The sequence below is a fragment of the Artemia sp. Qi Xiang Cuo genome, chromosome 7 (genome assembly GCF_049724085.1).
Source record: "Artemia sp. Qi Xiang Cuo chromosome 7, ASM4972408v1, whole genome shotgun sequence".
NCBI classification, from domain to species: domain Eukaryota; kingdom Metazoa; phylum Arthropoda; class Branchiopoda; order Anostraca; family Artemiidae; genus Artemia; species Artemia sp. Qi Xiang Cuo.
In genome coordinates, this window is record NC_142800.1 from 49,918,396 (window position 1) to 49,938,651 (window position 20,256).

The window sequence follows — 20,256 nt, forward strand, 5'->3', positions numbered from 1 at the left end:
TTAATTGGTAGCATTATTGGAACACTGGATCTTAAAGTTGGAACAAAGTATCTCAATATTAAGCAGACTATTTTATTTTTGACAAAATTCATGTGCAGAGTAATTGTATTTAAATAGTCTAGGTTGTAAGGCAAGGGATAACTTTTGTCAAAGTTTAAATGGTGAGAAGCAAACTTTTATAACCTGAATATATTGGATAGCCAACTAGATTCCATAACTAACCAAGAGACAAGGTAAAAGTATTAACGAGTTCTGTTTTTTATGCTTTTCTTAAATTGCCTAAAATAAATAATTTGCTTACAAATGCACTCTATCCCTAAGGATCCTAAATATAGGCCAAGTATCAAAAAGCTAATAGAAAACACCATAACAATTAAATTATTCTTCTATGATATGCATTTTGTTTTAAAAAAAAAAAAATTCAACAATGTTGCCAGCAAATCCCAGCCAGCCTAATCTTGTCATTAGCTAACATGTTAAATTTGCAGGGGGCACAAAAATTTAGCTAGGATGAAAGTGAAAACATTATTTGATGCCTTTTTTTATGCTCTTTCATAATTCAATAATTGCTTCTGTTGCACATTGCATCTTGAGCCCTTAAAGGGGCCCTAAAGGTATTTTATATGAATTATGAGGTTCAAGGTTTAATTTTAAAATATCTGTACAAAATAGACATAAATAGAGGGTAAATGCTGGAGAGACAAGGTCAAATGACAAAAACCCGGTACATTAATCAGAATAAATCTGTTTGACAACAAACAAATAAATAAGAGTTATTCCATGAGTCACAAATACACGGGTATAAAAAGAGCATAAAAAGTATCAAATGATGTTTTCACTTTCATTCTAGTAGATTACAAGGTCCACTGCAAAGTTACCTTGAAATTTACCCACCCCCACCAGCTTAATGTGCAAATATATACCTAGAAATTTTTACAACAAAATTACAAAATTCAAAAATCAGTGCTTCTTTTGTTGACAGCATTTGAAAACTTGAAACATTAGGAAAACAGTTTATATTGGTGTTGCCCAATAAATGAGGTTTGATTGTTATAAATAAGTATTTTTGGAATATATTACTCTTGAACAACTTATTTATAAATTAGTGATATGTTTTTAACAACTTTTCAGTAACTTAACTACTGTTGATAACTTCTTTGTGTGGTTACAAAAATGAAATACCTTTGGGGCCCCTTTAAGAGGCCCCAAAGGAAATACATCAAGTGATGTATTTACTTTCATCCTAGCTAAATTATTGTGCCACCTGCAAATTTACAACCAATACCAACTGCCTAAACCTATACACTATGCCCGAAATTTGGGACCTGTTTTAAATGTTTATGATGGCTGTATTTTGATCAGGATAGCCTACTTGTCAAAGATTATGTATTTGCCAAACACTGGGGGGTTTTAGTAAATTTAACCCTCCTCTAGAGTCTAACCTAAACTAAGGTTTTATTAGTTTTATAAATGTGTTCCAGAATCCTGCTAAGAATCTCACATAAATCTAAGGATGATTAATTCAAACAGCGATCATGACTGCCTTTGTTCCAGCAACACTTTACCAGGCTATATCCCCACACAAAGGTTTCATATAGGCATAGCCTAATTTGTTATCAACCAGGTAGAATCTAGACCCTTAATGAAATTCAACTTGTAAATATGACAAGAAAACTTGTAAACTAAGACTAATTGCACATTTTTGGAGGATATTGCTACTTACCAACACAGACATATTATGATTTTTTGAAAATTGTGGTAAATTCTAAATAAAACATGATAAAATCGCACATTCCTCTGTTAACAAAAGTTACAATCATTCCATTTAAAAACATACGAACTGTGGAATGATGGGGAATGACGAAGAATGATGATTTTATTAAAAAACAGGCCTGTAGCTGATTTCGGGAACCAGTCAGTCACAGTTTATAGAATTTCTGGCTCTTCATTCTCGATGCGAACAAAAAGCTCCTCCCACTTATTTGTGCAGTTATGGATCAATGTGTTTGCGTCAGTCAATGAGAAATAGTTAGAAAGTGCATTATTCAAAATTGCAAAAGCAGAAAAACAATAGGTGTGTCGGCCATGTATTTTGCAGGTGTCCCATCCCGCTTGTTTTACTTAGATCATGTAAAGATTAGGACAATATATTATCTACATACAGTTTAATAAGCTTACTAACCTGTGCTGTTTTTCATAAAAAAGGGGGCAAGGGATTGATAAAATTTGCTACCATAAAGAATTTTTTTTCTTCTAATAAATGGTGGAATGATGGTTTCAGGGGTGGATCCAGGATTTTTTTAGGGGGGGGGGGCGCAAAATAGGTTGATCCGATAAACGTGCGTTAGGAGCAAGTTTAATTAATGCAAGCTTGCGTTAATTAAGTAGATTACACTACTTTAAACTACGATATGGGGTACCCCTCACCCCCCCTCTGGATCTGCAACTGGATAGTTTATCATTTTTTTTTCACGTCGTAATATTTATTTTCTCAGATTGTAGTTCCTGTGATATTTGAAAAGTCTAGTTACCTGTTTTGGCGGAGAGCCTAGATAAGACTAGTTTCGTTTTCAATCAATGTTTTCGTATGAAATGGGCAGACCTTTCCTGAACTTTAAACAATAAACACCTCTGTTTGAAAATCTTTGCACTTTGTGAATTTAGATAGCGATAAGGGTTCCTGATTGAGACCAATTCGAGACTTCGAAACCTACTTGTAATTCCTATAAACATCTGAACTAATTATATATATATATATATATATATATATATATATATATATATATATATATATATATATATATATATATATATATATATATATATATATATATTTATATCGGCGCGTACAAACAGCTCCTCTCATTTGATCTGCCATCAGCGTTCCAATTACCCTGAAACACGTATTTTGGCAGAAACTTTCTCAAAATACCTTTGAAACCAACTTGAGACTTCAAAACCTACTTTTAATTCCTAAAAACATCTAATAATAACATTGCACTACTAATTACCGATTTTCATGTATGTATTGGAATAAATTAATTTAAAATTAGTTTCTTCAAAATTAGTGTTCCAACGTTGAAGCCAAGTTTCGCGTTCAAGAGAGATCTGACTTGTCTACCCGTGAAAAGATCTAATGCCGCTTATGTTTATAGGTTTTTTGGAGCACTTGCACCTCGGTCCGGGTTTTTATAATGGGTGAGATAGGGAATGATCATACTGCTAATTCTATAAACTGTGGCATCAGTGGACAAACGATAGCGGTAAAGGGCTAGGCACACGTAACTGATTTCGGGAACCGATTTCATTCAATTTTTTTCAAGGTGATTTCTTTCAAAATCTGCGCTGATTTGGAAATCAGTTCCCGAAATTAGCTAAGTTTTCCCAGCCCTTTATTTGTTTTGGGATTTGTTTATATGATCATGATGAAAATCTGTGCCGAAAGCTAAAAATTTTTTAAGCTCAAATCAACGCTGGTTTCTTTTAAAATCGGCGCTGATTTGGAAATCGGTTCCCGAAATCAGTTACGTGTACCCAGGCCGACCCAAAATTATCTATCAGTTATTATGATCGGGACGCGGAATGCATCCAAGGGTTGGACAATCTTTCCAGTGTTTCGAGGTTCCCCGATTTTTCGGGACATTTACCAAATTTCTAGTCCATTTTCTGATAAAAAAGATGATACCGAATCTACCGAAAATCTCCCAAAAACTTAATCCCCGGAAAATGTTACTTTGCGGTCATTTTTTTTCTTTTTTTTTTAATTACCTGGCTGATGTCTGTGGTCTTTTAGGGATTTTTTCTAACGTCCCAGGCAGTTGAGGCAGAGCGATTTGAATTTATCGGCATATTTATGAAAAATGCCCTTTATCCATTCCACAGTGGTTGCACTGATTTTCTGTTTTAATCGTTTAAACGCCTTCAAAGTTTGTAATTAATTAATTTTTTCAATTCATAAGCTAACCGCAGGTGTCGGTTTGCATCAAAAAGATGGAAACTAGCACTATGTGGGTCCAGCTGATTCAGTAGGTTCAAAATGATCCGAAGTTACTACAAATTGAAAGAAATATGAGAAAAATTAGACTTTGTCTGCAGTTGCTCTGTCGAACTGAAGGCAATGGATGGCTTAAAGAAAATCTCTTGCCCAAGTCTTTTGGGTTTGGTCTTTTTTTCTTTCTTAGTTTGTCAGTTATAAACTCGCGGCTTATGTTAACCCACATAGCACTCCTCTAATTGGTAGTTTCAGGTCCCAATGTATACCAATACTTGAACTGAATTGAACAGATGACAATCTTAACAAATGAAAAGTATTCTAATCAAAAGTAGCTGTTTTAGGCTTAATTCTTATTATAATTTTACTTTTAAATTTTAATTATGCATAGCTTTAAAAAACAAAAATTAGTAATATTTAACCAATTAAATACACACACACAAATAATCTTTTGCACTTTGGTCATCTACAAAATATAACTAGAGAGTAATCTTTTAACCCATACATATTAAAAACAAAGTCCTTTGCAGAAATTTCAAATATTAAACTCAATTGTTTCCATCTAAAAGTAACTATTTTCTTAAGAACCCCTGATTGCCATCTGCTCCGGTACTGACGAGTTCACCCTAGGCTAACCCTAAATAAACAAAAATCTTCACAGAATTTATTAAATTCCCTGTGAGCGTTCAGGCAACACAGGGTTACTTACTCGTTTTTAATATTAGAAGGAGAGTGACAGTATTTTTTGAATTTATTCATATTTTTTTTGTTTCCCTACTGCTTTCTCTCTCATGAAACTTCTCTGTTCTGTTCCTTTCTTTTTATAACGTAAATTATAATCAATAATAGTGTTAATTAAGCTTCTGGTTACTACCAGTTATACTTCTGTGTTGAAGTTTGGACAGTAAATTTTCAAATTTAAAAAAGCAGTTTTCTTTATCTTAGTGGTTTCAAGAAATTGGAAAGCCCCTTTTTGTGGATCCAGTACTGAGGGACTTAACATTAAGGGGTTCCAGTTGCTTTAGACTGTGTCATCAGGGTTCACCAACTGCTAAACCATTCTAGAATAGCCTCCCCTTTCAAAAGCTGGAACAGCAACTATTGACAAACCTTTCCCCAGCCAATCTTTAACTTAAGTGGCCTAGAAAAAATTTCACTTCTACCTGGTAGGACTTATTAAAATCTGACAAGTTTTCACTTTAGTATCTCTTTCTTACTCATACCTCTTTTAGGCCTGGGGTAAGATGGATTTACAAGAAGACTTTTCAGATTCGAAATAAGAATGAACATATAACCAAAAATATTTAAAGTAATGGGAGAATGAAGAATTTGATGGTTGGTTAACAAAGAAATCTAAAGGATAATCGGCTTGGTGCTTGGCATGCTAAGTCAAACTTTCATAAGAAGAAGGGAAGACAGATTTGAGAAAACATTCCCAGTCAGAGAAAAACAAGAAGAACCTCAAAGCTTCAATTTCAGTTCCAAAGCTTTTAACTCAGCTCCTGGGGTTTGCATCAAATGATCCAGTACAAGATACAGAGGTGAAAATTGCAGCATTTCTTATTGAAAACAATTTGCCATTTTTGATGATTGACAAGTTAGTCCCATTCCTGAAAAATATGTCACATAATAATGTTACTGATAAAGTAAGATTGGGTAAACAGAACTTGACAAACATGGTCAGTCATGGCCATCCAGCGTATTTCAAGGACATGCTGGTTGAGTCTTTGAAAAAAAAACCTTTTTCGATCATTGTTGACGAGACGATTGATGTTGCAATTGCTAAACAGTTGGCCATCTGTGTTAGTTTTTCAAAAGAAAATTTGGAAACAGAGGTGGATTTAATTGACCTTATTGAATGCCACGACGGAACTGCGGAAATCCTATTCTCAAAACTGAAGAATTCTCTGCAAGTCCGACAAAAAGATGGAGTTCCACTAACCAATTGGATTGGTTTCTGCAGTGATACTGCAAGCATTATGATTGGGGCCCATCACTCTGTTTCTTCACTTATAAAGGAAAATACCCAGAGGTTACTTTCGTGAAGTGTAGTTGCCACCAGATCCATCTTGTGTCATATTATACTTGTAAAAGGCATCCAAAAACATTGGAAGATCTATGCAGGACGATTTATAATCATTTTGCAAACAGTGAAAAACGAGTCAGCACTTATGGAGAGTTTCAGGAGTTTTTCAACATGAACCGGCTGAAAATTCTTGCACCTGGACAAATAATATGGCTCTCAGTTCATGCATATGTAAAACAGATTTTTCACCTTTGGTAACTTCTGAAGCTTTATTTCAGGAATTTGGAAGTTGAGGACCCCACATATGGAAATGAACTTGTATTAAATGCATTATAGAATCCACTTATGATAGTCATGGTGATGTTTATGGAGTACATTCTTGGACTATTAACAGAGTTTAATACAATGTCCCAAGCAGATGCCCCACTGTTTCATGTTTTGAAAGAAAAGACAGTGAAACATGTATAGACTTCGTCACAAAATCTCATGACAAAAAGTATGTTCAAGAAAAGGGAATGACCGTTGATCCTGAAAATAGTTTGCAGTACTTCCCTCTGAAAACTATTTCCTTCAGCTTAGATGTAGCAGAAGACTTTGCCAAGTTGACCAGTGATGTGAGTACTAGTGATCAGCCTGCTGACCAAAAGGAGAAGCTAAAAGCCGAGACTGAAAAAATTTATTTGTCAGCTCCCGAGTTTTACAGAGGCTATCATTCAGATAAAGAAGTGAATCAGTTTTAACGATGATATCTATAGGGTGGTTAGTTCTAATGATTCCTAAAACGCTTAGTCACTAACCCCACCCACCCTTGGCCCATATTTACTCACTGCTAGGGTGATCGAGAATTGTCATTGACAAAAAGTGGCGGGAAAACTCCGATAGTGTCAATGATGATGAAACAGTAACTGTTACAACCGTGGATTACTGAAAATTGGCTTTGAGTGCGAGGGACCACCGTGGAAACAATCGGTTTCCAAACTTAGCATAGTTTGTACAGTACTTGTTGTCTTTGCCATTTTCGAGCGTATCTTCAGAAAGACTGATCAGCTTACTCAAGGAAGTAAGGACAGACAGAAGGAATCGTTTGACAACGATAACTCTGGCTTCCAAAATTCAGCCGAAACTTGGAATGAAACGAGCTGGAGTTATAGTAGACCCACTGACGGTTGACCAGCCCCTCAGAAAGAGGCTAAAAGGAGTAGTAGCGTCTGCCAGCGCAGCTGACATGAGCGCCCATAGGTTGAATTCCAGGGGGAGCTTACCTGGTCTAATTGTCAGTTTTAATGCTATATAATAGACATCTCAAAATAAAAATATAAAATATAGGGCAGCATCATTCAGCCAGGAGGGGGCTGGCGCCCCCTCCTTTTCCCCTTATTGGCACCCATGACAGCTGAATTACCGCAGGATCAGAGTGGAATGTTCACGTAAAAAGTCATGTAATAAAAACAGATTATGAATGTATTGTGGTATATTTATTTGAAAGTTTTGCTAATTGTTATACTTTTTTTTTCAGTTATATGAATATTAAGTTACTGCGACTTGACGTTTTCTCTTTATCATTTGTGAATAACTGTTTGGGGATGGTGGTAAAACAAATTTTATCCGCTTAACTCAGACTCAATGGTTAAAGGCCTGGTGTCCGTAATTCGTCCAGATTTTCTGTCCCTGTCCTGATCATAGCGGGCTCTCGTGAAGAGCCTGAAAGGATGAGAAAAAGTAGCGGTCGATGAAGAAAATTGTCTTATTTAAACAGCCTTAGAGTCTGAATGAAATATGACTGTAATAAGTTTGAAAATTAAATGCATTTAATTATTTTTTCAAGCTTCTAGCTGCTTCCCTTTGTCAGGTTTGATAAAGTTGATCGACGAAATCCTGTTTTTCTTTCCAGAATCGCAGATGGCCCCAGTAGATCTGCAGTCTGAACTTTTAGAATGTGGTACTTTATTCGCGAATCGCTCGAACACCTTCGAAAACTTAATACAAAATAAAAAAACATTCTTACTGAAAATTCTACTAAATCCTGAGCCATTTCCCGATTTTCTCCCGAAAATTGTCAAGGTTTTACAGATTGTTTCAAAAGTGCAAGTACAACAGTGATCTAACCGCCAATATTTTTGAAGTCTATAAGCATTAGAAATTGATCATGGAATCACATATAGAGGAAATAAAAAAAACCACTCCCTCTATTGAGTGGGAAACTGCTATACCTTGTGCACTGAGTGCATCTTGCAAAGGGTTAGATCTACTTCTCTAAGTCAGTTTGAACTTGGAAATCAATTACCTTAAGTTGCAGCCTTCCCCCCTGTTTTGTTTTAAGAGTTAATCTTTTTATTGGGATGACATAGTCATTTTATAGGCAGGGGGAGGCTTCAGTGGTCATTGGTTGCCCTTCTTGTTAGGTAACCTAGGCAGGTTCCCCTGTTCCTGCAATCATTCTTGGCTAGAGCAACTACAAATATTTTGTAGAAGACAACAGACAAAATTGTTTCATTGTTCTAACCTTCCATTTTTGTCTCTCAGGGGGGGGGGGGTGAGACAGTACATCAACAAACATTTATTCCATATTTTATTTTTTCTACCTTAAAGACTAATGTTTGCTAAGTAAAACAGTTTTTACAGGTGTTGGTCCCATTGGTAATTATCAAATTTGCCATTATATTGTCTATTAGTTTTTTTAGTTTCCTGGGCATCAAAAATAGCAACCAGCACTCTGGTTTTAGATATCTTCAATTTTTTGGGCACTAGAATTGGCAAGATACTGTCCTATCTTTAGATCTATCAAGGCCCAACCTGGATACCAAAGCACAAACTTTAGTTTCACTGAAAGAAACTAGAAAAGTCATACTTTAAAGCCCAAAATCTACAGTATTTCAAATAGTCTTTGTATTGTTATTCATTCCTGAAAAGGACATTGAATTGGTAAAAAAGAAAAACAAATTCATTTCTGATTATGCAGTGAGTATATTGTTGTGTTTTATATTATATTTAGAATATGCAAATATATATTTTATAAACATTATACTTCACATTTTGTTAACCCAACCCACTACCAATTAACTAGGCTTAGGCCTCTGGCTGTATTTGAAAGAGTAAAGTTCTTTTTTAATAAATAATATTATGCACCTTTTAAAAGTACCATACTGGAAATAAATTTTGAGTTAAGGAAGTTCCTTGGGCCTGCAGTCCATTCACTATCACCAATTTGATTAGACATGTTGCCCCTAAATTGACTCTTGATTATTCAGCATTTATATAAGCTGTGATCCTTAATAACTCTGCCTTATCACTAAAAAAGAAAAGAATTTGTCCCTCCCCAAATATGGATAAATGGAAATGAAATTGATTACAACTGTTCTCCCAAACTTCTTGGTATCCATTTGGACCATTGTTTGACTTGGAAAAACCATAATGATTTTGTTAAAAAGTCTTGCATGAAAAGGCCTTTTCTTTTAAAACGTTTAGCTACTACTAAATGGGCCAGCTCACCAACAGTCCTACTTGATTTTTACAAAAGGTTTATCCAGTCAAAGATTGAGTATGGTATTGAAGCATACATTGGATGGTGCAAAACAAGTTTAGCAAAATTGAAAACCCTCCAAAACATGGCAATAAAAATAGCCTTGGGTTTTCACAGCCATACCCCAAGTCATAAGGACTGGGCACTAATTGGTATGTTGTCAGTGTAAGAAAGGAGGAACATGCTGGTAACCAAGTATTGCACAAAAATCCAAGCAATTGTTCATTTGCATGGTTTTTTTTCAAAAACTTTTAGTAATAATTGTCCAATGAATGGTAGCTGGCATATCTGCTCTTGGATTCTTTTCACCAAACTAGTTTACAACTGGAATAAGGATGCACTGAGCTGCATTTTACATCTTCAGCCTCCAAAATGGAAGTTTAATCCTATTCATGTATGCACTGAGCTTATAATGCACAAGAAGTCAAGTTTTCTCCCTACTCAGATTAAGTTGGTTTTTAGACAGAAAGTCTTAAATGATTATCCTGATTTCCTACAAATCTACACAGATGATTTGGTAAAGGGTGCACAAATCAGCACTGGACTCACTTAGATTTGCATTACCTTCAGAGCTTTCTCTTTCACCTTCAACAGAGAAATATTATCATCCAGTTTCAGCACGTTCCAAGTCATCAGGGTATATAATATAATGAAATTGCTAATTTGTTGGCAAATTCTAAAGTGGATACACCCATTTCTATCAACGTCAAGTCTCTTACTCTACGTGACACAACCCAACATAGAATACCTCAAAAACGGTTCTTACCTCCTATTCTGATCTTCCCATTTCAGGAAACTAATGTTCTTTATTTCAGAATAAAGAGTAACTCTCTGATTTTAAGAAAGGAAGAACTTGAATTGAATAAAAGGGATAACCCACACTGCAGATTTTGTTTAAAAGTGCCTGAGACTTTACAACATATAATTTTTGAATGTGACAGCACAGCTTACCTGGCAGCAAATATAAAACGTATATTTGAAGGACTGAAGACAAATAGAGATATTGACAAGCTATTTAAAGCCAATTATAATGCATCAGATGAAAGATACTTGCACAAAAGCATAATTAATTTTCTCGTGGATACTAATATTGTTTGAAGAAAGCAGAGTGAGTGCAGAAGAGAGCAAGAGTGAGTAGCAAGAGCCAAATAGGTACTATCTGGCCTCTGGGCCTTAAATTGCTGGGATTGTGGCAGCTCGAGAACTCATACTTCCCACAAGCCATCCAACTCTATTGTTTCTTATTTTACTTTTTTTCTGTTATATGAGTTGTTTTTTTTATATGAAAACCAAGAGTATTATATTCCTTAAGAATTGAAAGAAGAATGAAAAAAAAAAAAATGAAAAAACTAAATAATTACTGTGATGTCAAAAGAAAAAATAAAATGTTTATCTGTTGGTTGTGTTGATTTTCGTTGTATTAAATGGGTATTTAGATGAAACCTTCTAGAAGCCAAAAGGAGTCTATTATGGATTCCAGGTGCTGTTTTTAAAAGAAGAAGAAGATTAAAATTATTGAAGATTGTTGCTCCAAATCTGAAGCTAAGTACTGAAATATAGACATAAAAAAACACAAAGTACATGTTTCACAATAGGTGGTCAGTTTGTTCCCTGCTGAAATCTAGGTCATGCAAAGATAATATTCAATCTTTGCCATCAAACGACTAAAAATTGGGCCTTGGCCCTTTCCTACACCCCTCACCCACCCCACCCTAAGTTTGTTGATCTGGATCAGGAATTATTTAGGGAGTGGTTCTAAATGCTTAAATGTTGATCATTAAAAATCGTTAAGATTACAACATGAATGTCCTTAATTCAAACACACCAGGTACATTTTTCACAATGGGTGTCTAACATCCACCAAAACTATTTTGAAGGGCTAGTGAACTTGATGATAACCAGTCTGACACCTGTGTTGCACTTTCAGAAATCACTAAGCACTTATTATATATTTTCCAAAAAGTGTTTGATTTCCATCAGATGTGGTAAATAAGAACATCTACTGCTACTACTAACACCTCACTGCAGCACCAAGCCGCCTGAGGCCAATACAGCTACACACACTCCTCCTCCATCCCAATCTATTCAAAACCTTTTTAGACCCTTTTAAGAAGTTACTATTTCCCTTAAATCTAAACTTGAGATGTCTTCCCTCCCTATTTGAGGGCAACCTGTTTTTTGTTTGCCCCTAGGTGGTTGGCCAACAAGGATAATCTTTTGTAATCTGTCATCCTTCATCCACAGACCATGCCTTATCCATGTCAGCCATTCTCTCATTATAGCCTTAGAAATGAGGATTGGACCATGTTTTATGTACAGCTTACTGTTTGAGATACAGACAGTTAGTTTGGTACCTAAATAATCCATAGGCAATTTCTCAGGAAAACATCTAGCAATCCTCCTCCATTTTTCAGAGCCCCCATGCTTCAAAACTATACTTGACCTTTATCATCACTGAAGCTTCTAATATCCTAATCCTGGTTTTCAGACTTATGTTTGTATTCTTCCAAACTTTTTCAACTGTGAAGAAATACACTTGGCCTTGGCTATTCTATTTTTAACATCTTTGCTGTACCCACCATCTTTAGTAATAATACTACCTATGTAGGTTAAGCTGTCCACTTGATTGATCTTCTTATTACCCAACATTCTTATTAGGAATTTAAGGCCAATATTATAATGTAGACATCTAAAATCACAAAACACTGAGTTTATATTTCAGAAATGGTGGAAAGATTACATGTAAGTGAGGTTTATGCAAGGATTTATGAGGGTGACGCAAGGGTTATGAGGGTTATGCAAATAAATTCTTATGCCTGGAGAGCCAAAGTGGGTCCCAAACCCAGGGACTTAATTTTGCAAACTGATGCATTTGAGTCTGTTCCCACTATAACACTACCCTTCCCAATCCCAACTTGGCATATATGGACATGTGTCACCTCTTTTGACTCAGGATCTTTTTGATATTCTTTAGTAAACAGATAATGTAATGTAATGCCGCTAAGTAAAAATCCTTAACATTCCACTGCAGCTATCATAATTTAAATACATAAAGTAGACATTTTATAATTGCTGGCAGGGCCTCTCAACATGTTGGTAATATTGCAATATAGTCAGATGCCAAAATCAAAACAAATACTGTACATATTTCTAAAATAGAATTGTATTGTCATCAAAGTTTACTTTTAAGCATTTACTATCTTATTTATTGCAAATGATAGGCTTATATTACAATATAGAAGTTCAATACTAAAACATATTACATACCCATTTCATTGATAGTGTTTAATTTTCATCACAGTTGTTATTTAAGGATTCAGGTACTTGTTGGTTATTTGAACCACACTCAAGAAGTGAGGTCAGGTTAATCCTAATGAAATATACCAAAACATGATGATACAATTACCTTGAGAAGCAAAATTATGGGAATCTAACGCAACCCTTAACCACCTCTGCATATTAAATGTTTAGTTAAAATATAGCAAGATCATAGTATTTCTCACTCAACTACACAGGTGGTTAATGGTTGGGTTAGGTTCCCATAATTTTGTTTCTAAAGGTTATTTTATCATCATGTTTTGTTATATTTCATGAATAAGGATACAAAGACTATTTGAAATACTACAGATTTTTGGCTTTAAAGTATGACTTTTGTAACTTCTTTCAGTAAAACTAAAGTTTGTGCTTTGGTATCCAGGTTGAGCCTTGATATATCTAAAGATAGGACAGTATCTTGCTCCAGAGCCCAAAAAATTGAAGATATCTAAAATCAGAGTGCTGGTTGCTAATTTAGAAGCCCAGGAGACTCAAAAAACTAATAGACAATATGATGGGATAATTACTAATGGGACTAACACTTGTAAAAACTGTTGTACTTAGCAAACATTAGTCAATAATGTATAAGAAATAAAAAATGGAATAAATGTTTGTCAATGTACTGTCTCACCTCCCCCCCCCCCCCCCCTACCTAAGAGACAAAAGTGTAAAATTAGAACAATGAAACAATTTTGTCTTCTACACAATATCTGTGGTTGCTCTAGCCAAGAATGATTGCCGAGAAAGAAAGCTGCCCAGGGGCCTTATATTTAATTTTTTCATTAACAATGTTTTTTTAATGGTGTCACTGCAATGTACGTTTTTGTTTCTAGGAGCTTTGCATACAAAACAGTAAAAGACAGGATGCCAATAATTTTAACAAAGCTGATTGATTATCTGTACAGAAAAAGGGAAGTGCTTGCTTCAAGATTTGGCAAGGTATATTACTGTTTATTATTATATATTTACATTTATCAAGCTGTATGTTTACATCTAACGTTCTAAAATGGCATTGTGTATCAGCAGATAATTATTATACTAAACTAATTATTTTAAATCTTTTGTCTTAGGGGTCTGGGTAAGGTGAATGTATTTTATATATAAGACATTACAGTGTTTTTTTATACCATAACCAAACAGTAAATTATTGTTTGGCTTATCAGATGATAAGAAAATATGTCAGTAATAAGAAAATATGCTGAATTTGTATTCTTTTCTGTATTTCCCCTACCCACCATATCAAAAGTTTGAGATAAAATTCTAATGTCCAATTACTTAACCTTTAGTTTTCATGTTTCTGTGTCTAATAGACAAAGCTGGGCAAATCGTGTTTTTCTGACTACTTTTCTTTTCAAGTAGAAGTTATAATTAAAATGTAACTAGAAGCTAAAGTCTGTTTAAGAAAGGACATTATCTATCCTCTTGCCTTAGACCTTAGTTCTTCCAGAGCCATTAGTGGTGCATAGGGCATCGACGAAGCCTCTCCACTCGTCCCAAAGCGATGCTGCAGGGGTAAAATCTTCCCATTCAGGTAATAATGAGGTCTCAGCCGTCCTCAGATCTTGGTCAAAAGTTTTCTGCCACGTGTTTCTTGGACAACCTTGTCTTCTTCTGTTGTCTGGTTTCCAGTCATAGACTGTCCAAGGAAGACCGCCTTCTTTTATGCAGAGTATACGTCCCAAATATGTCCACCTCTTCTTTCTTATAGCAACAGTAATGAGAGGCTGGCTGGTTCTAGTATGAATTTCAGAGTTACTGACTCTCTGTTACCTTAGACCTTAGATCTGCTTGTGGCTCCAGAGGTACCCAGGGCATCAAGAAGGAACCGCCAATCTTCCCATAGGTTTGCTGCTGCCATTACGTCCTCCTACTGACGTTGGATTGATGAGTACAGGTTATGGAGATCTGTCTGATAGTTCAACGCAGGGTGTTTCTGGGTCTGCCACTGCGGCGTGGAACCGATGGTTGCCAATGGAGTGTTGCATTTGGTAGTTGGAGATTGTCCATACTTAGTACATGGCCAAGGTATCTCCATTGGTGAATTCTTATGATATATGTCACAAGAAGCTGGCCCATCTCGTTTAAGACATGTGTTTTCAAAAGCAATTATTCTTCTCTCTTGTTCCTGCTTCAGGGGTCAGGTTTTGGCTGCATAAAGCAGCACTGGCATAATATTGCTATTGAAGAGTCATAGCTTTAGCTGTATAGAGAAGCTTTGGGACCACCAAACTTTCCATAATCTATTGAAGGCCCCATGGCTTGGCCAGTTCTTGTGAGCACTTCTTTTGTGGTTGATCCGGCGCTTTTTATTATGCTTCCCAAGCATTTGAAATGAACGACTTGCTCTGTGTGTTGGTCTCTGCAACTGATGCTCAGGGATGAGTCTGTGGTAGCCATGCTTTTTGTTTTTTTTATTATTTGTTTTCAGGCCAACCTGGCCACCTCTCTCCCTCACTTTGTCAAGGAGTTCTTGGAGTCTTCGCTTGCATGATTCCAGGAGGGCGATGTCGTCAGCAAAGTCTACATTGCTGAGGTGTATTTCGGGATTCAGCTAGATTCTGTCTATGCTTGTACTTTGCAGTATGTAATCAATGACGATTACGAAAAGAAGCGGTGACAAGACGCAACCTTGCTTACTGCTGACAGAGAAAATGATTGACAGAGAATGAAGCAGGAATCTTGTTCCTGCTTCAGGGGTCAAGTTTTGGCTGCATAAAGCAGCACTGGCATAATATTGCTATTGAAGAGTCATAGCTTTAGCTGTATACAGAAGCTTTGGGACCACCAAACTTTCCATAATCTATTGAAGGCCCCATGGCTTGGCCAATTCTTGTAAGCACTTCTTTTGTGGTTGATCCGGTGCTATTTATTATGCTTCCCAAGCATTTGAAATGAACAACTCACTCTATGTGTTGGTCTCTGCAAGTGATGCTCAGGGATGAGTCTGTGGTAGCCATGCTTTTTGTTTTTTTTATTATTTGTTTTCAGGCCAACCTGGCCACCTCTCTCCCTCACTTTGTCAAGGAGTTCTTGGAGTCTTCGCTTGCATGATTCCAGGAGGACGATGTCGTCAGCGAAGTCCACATTGCTGAGGTGTATTTCGGGATTCAGCTAGATTCTGTCTATGCTTGTACTTTGCAGTATGTAATCAATGATGTTTACAAAAAGAAGCGGTGACAAGACGCAACCTTGTTTACTCCTGACAGAATGCTGAAGAAACAAGTTTGGCCATCTGATGTCTTTACACAGCACTCGCTATCTTCATAGAGCACAACGATCAGTGAAACTATCTTTTCAGGGATTCCATAATGCAGTAGGATCTTCCACAGATTTTGGCAGTCTACTGAGTCAAATGCCTTCTCAAAATCAATAAATATCCTATAGATTTTACAGCGCCATTCTCTGCTTTCTTCCATCAGTAGCCATAGAGTAAATATCAGGTCTGCACATGAATGGTTTGGTCAGAATCCATGTTGCTCGTCGCGAAGGTTTCTGTCGAGCTGTGATCTGATTCTCTGCAGTAAAATGTGCGTCAACAATTTGCACGTTATGGAAAGCATGCAGATTCCTCGCCAGTTGCCTGGGAGGAACGCATCTTCTTTCTTAAAAATCCTCACAAGGCTGCTACGTTTCCAATCTGAAGGTATTTTGGCAGTTGCCCAGATTACTGCGAACACCGCTGTCCAAAACTTGAGGCAGGTCAGAATAGTCGCTTTTATCATTTCCGCGGATATCCTGTATTCTCCAGGCAACTTCCCATTTTTCAGCTTCTTTGTTGCTGCTATAATTTTGGTGGATGACGGCGGATCCGTGCTGATGTTTAAGGAAAACAGTGTTGTTGCTGGAATCTCTGGGGGATCGTCTGGTAGAAGTCTGTTCAGCAGCTTCTTGAACTGGCTGGCCCAGACTTCGTTTACGTCAGATTGCTCGGCTATCAGGATGCCCAAGGGGTCTTTTACTGGTATATGTTGAATAAAGGATTTCTTTCCAATAATCTTATTGATGATTTAATAGATGGGTCTTGAGTCACCTCTCTTTGCTGCCTCTTCTGCCTGCGCTGCTTTCCGCTCCAGCAGGTTTCTCTGGTCTTTTCTGGCACTCTTCTTTACCGCTTTGTCCGCGGCTCTGTATTCATTGTTACTGAGGATCTGTCGGTTGCGGATTTGTCCTTGGATAATTAATGCTTTTACTTTTTCCCTTGTCTCTATGAGTTCCCATGTTTGGTCAGATAGCCACTGGTCCTTTGGGCTCTTGCTGTACCTAATGGTGGATTTCGTGGCATCGTGAAAGCACAACTTTATGCTTTCCTAGTATTGATTGCTACCAGCATCATCTGGTAAAGACAAGGCTTCAAATATATTCTGCATCTCTAGATTAAAGGCTTGCTTGAATTTTCTCACCCTCAGTTTCTCCGAGTGGAAGACTGGGTTTAAGGGAGCCTTTTTTGCGTTTCTATTTATTTCCAGTTTAAGGCGATTTTAGCTGTCATCAGATTATGATCTAGGCCAACGTCAGCTCCTCTGTATCCCTTTATATCAAGTAGGCTTGATCTCCACTTCTTGCTCCAAAGACAATGGTCAATCTGATTTCGGGTGTGGCCATCAGGAGATGTCCAAGAATATTTGTGTACATCCTGATGAGAAAATAGGGTACCTCTGATTACAAGGTCGTTGAGGAGTGCCAAGTCGATAAGTAGTTCTTCGTTTTTGTTTCGCTGGCCCAAGCCTTGCTCGCCGAGAATCTCTGGGGAAAAGGATCAGTCGTTCCTGGCTTTCGCGTTAAATTCTCCTAGAAAACATGCTATGTCATGCCGTGTCGTTTGCTACGGAGTTGAGAGCTCTGTAAAATTCGTCTTTTGATTTGTCGGTGGCGTCATTGGTGGGTGCGTAGCATACTACTACTGACAGTTTTGCATGCGCGCCGATGAACCGGGCTTTCAGAATTCTAGGTGATACTGGCGTCCACTGTAGAAGGGCTTGGGGAGTCTGTTTTATCGTCATTAGGACTACTCCGAATTCACGCTTTAGCTGTGATCCGCTGTCTATAATGGTTGCATCTCCATCCAGCTTATTTGATCCAGATCCTAGCCATCAAACCTCTGACAGAGCCAAAAGCTCGAGGTGGTAATCTTGCAGTGCTCTCAGCACTTGTTCAGTCTCAGAGGCTTGAGACATTGTGCAGACGTTCCAGAAGCCGATTTTGAGGTGTTGTTTTGCATTCATAAATCTTTTCCTTCGGTATGCAGAGGTTGTCATCAAAAGGGGGTTCAATCCGAGGCCAAAACTTGATGTTTCAGTTGCAATTAGATTTTCCCCCGAGGGCAGGTCCCGGGTGTGGGTCGCAAGCCCACAGCCCAACCCTCCTCATTTCACGGACTTCAGGCCGACTCTGTTGCTAGCTTTTATTTAAAATTCTCCTTAGGCGCATATTTTAGAATGCAAGAAATCTCTTTTTGAGCTGTTGATTCATTTTCCAGCACTCACAAGCGTAGAGGAGTATAGAGAGAAGTTTGCTACTGAAGAGACATAACTTCAGTCGTAAAGAATATTTGCTGCTCCTCCAAATTGGTTTTAGTATATCAAATGCTCCAGTTGACTGACCGATTCTGCGTCTAATCTTGGTCATTATTTCACCATCACAACCAATGCAACTACCCAGGTATTTAAAATCCTTCACCTGTTCTAGATTTGGATTCTTGTGATGCAGAACAAGCGCTGAGCTTGTGACAGACATGCTCTTTGATTTCTCAACATTAATGGCTAGTCTGACATTTTCTGCATTTTCTATAATTGCTTCAATTAGCTGCTGTAACCTCTGTTTAGAATCTTCTACCAAGACTACATCATCCACAAAATCTAAATCAGAGAGCTGCTTACTGCTTACTTTTACGCCAGATCCAGAGTTTCGTCTTTAATTTGTGGTCAATTATAACTAAAATAAGAAATGGAAAAAGTAGACATCCCTGACGCACACCAGACATGGTGTTGAAAAATCTGGTTGTGCCATTATTGGTCTTAACACAGCACTCAGTCTCTTCATATAGGGAAATAATCATGCTCACTAGTTTTTCTGGCACCCCATAATACTTGAAGACTCTGCACAAAGACTTCTTGGTCAAACAAATCAAAGGCCTTTTTGAAGTCAGTAAATATTAGATATAGCTGGTTGTCCCACTCTTTTGATTCCTCAACAAGCGTTCTCAGTACAAATAAAGTTAGAGCACGATCTCTTGGCTCTAAAACCATTTTACTTTTCTCGCAGATGTGTATCGAATGCACCTGGAATCAAGTGCAATATAATAGAAGCCAATGGTTTACATGGTACTGGCAGAAGGTTGATACCTCTCCAGTTATCACACAACATTGTGTCTCCCTTTTTGAAGATTTTCACCAATATCCCCTTGCTCAATTCATGGGGAGCCTTCCTATATTCCATGTGTTGGTGAAAACATTGATCCACACTGAGAGGCATGTTCTTGTTGAATACTTCAACATTTCTGCTGAGATTCCATCTATGCAAAAAGCTTGTCCGTTTTTTAGTGTTTTTGCTGCATACATGACCTCGACAGAGCTTGGCCGGTCTGTATTAATGTTGAGCTGTAAAAAGGGGGTATCAGGTACATTTTCTTGGTCACTGGGTCTAGTTAATACTTTCTCAAGGTGGGCAGACCATCTTTTGTCAATTTTATCTGGATTCGGTAAAATCACTCCATTCTCGTTTTGGACCAGGGTGATTCTGCTAATCTGTTTTCCAACCATCTTATTAGTCAGCTGGTAAATAGTTTTATAATCACCCTTTCTAGCAGTCTCCTTTGCTAAAATTTTCTTGATCCTTCTCCTTGTAGAGTAGCTGTGAAGCTGAGTGTATGCGCCGTGTGGCAGCAGACAGTAAGGTCTGCTTAAGTACCTTACCTTCGTAAACCAACTTCCACGTGAAGTCATAGATCCACCCTCGATCATCAATCAATCATTTTATTAATACTAAAACACTATTACAAACGTAAAGAAAAATTATTTGGCCATAGAAGCTTGGCCTGTTGTGGGCCATACAACACAATAATAAAACACTAAAAGAACCATAAATATTACCCTAAATCAAACGATATTAATGAAATAAAGATTAAAGAGAATAAACACTAGCATGCAGTAGAAAAAAATTTATAATAATAACGATAAATAAGGGAAAAAACACAAAAAGAAGAAACACTAGGAAAAGAGAAAACAGGGAAAATAAACTCGGAGAGAGAGAAATTACTAAACTGGAAAGACCCAACAAAAAACTGCCTTTGCAGACGGAAATAATGGGACATCTGGTGGGATGGAATTCCATAATTGAATTGATTTATAAATAGAAGACCTCTGGGCTGCTGTAGATGAACGTTTGGGTAAAATAAGTCTACAAGAA

At 37.1% G+C, this 20,256-nt stretch overlaps 1 protein-coding gene across 2 annotated transcripts in view; it reads left to right on the top strand.

Annotated features, from left to right (window-relative positions):
* Positions 1 to 8,124: 8,124 nt before the first annotated feature.
* Positions 8,125 to 20,256, top strand: part of LOC148950378 (damage-control phosphatase 1-like) — a 156,735-nt gene continuing 144,603 nt past the window's right edge. For both annotated transcript variants that reach the window (XM_089092361.1, XM_089092360.1), the window contains exons 1-2: positions 8,125 to 8,255; positions 13,686 to 13,791. In XM_089092361.1, the coding sequence (XP_088948487.1) occupies positions 8,164 to 8,255; positions 13,686 to 13,791 (198 nt within the window). In that variant the 5' untranslated portion in view covers positions 8,125 to 8,163. The remainder of the gene's footprint in view (positions 8,256 to 13,685; positions 13,792 to 20,256) is intronic.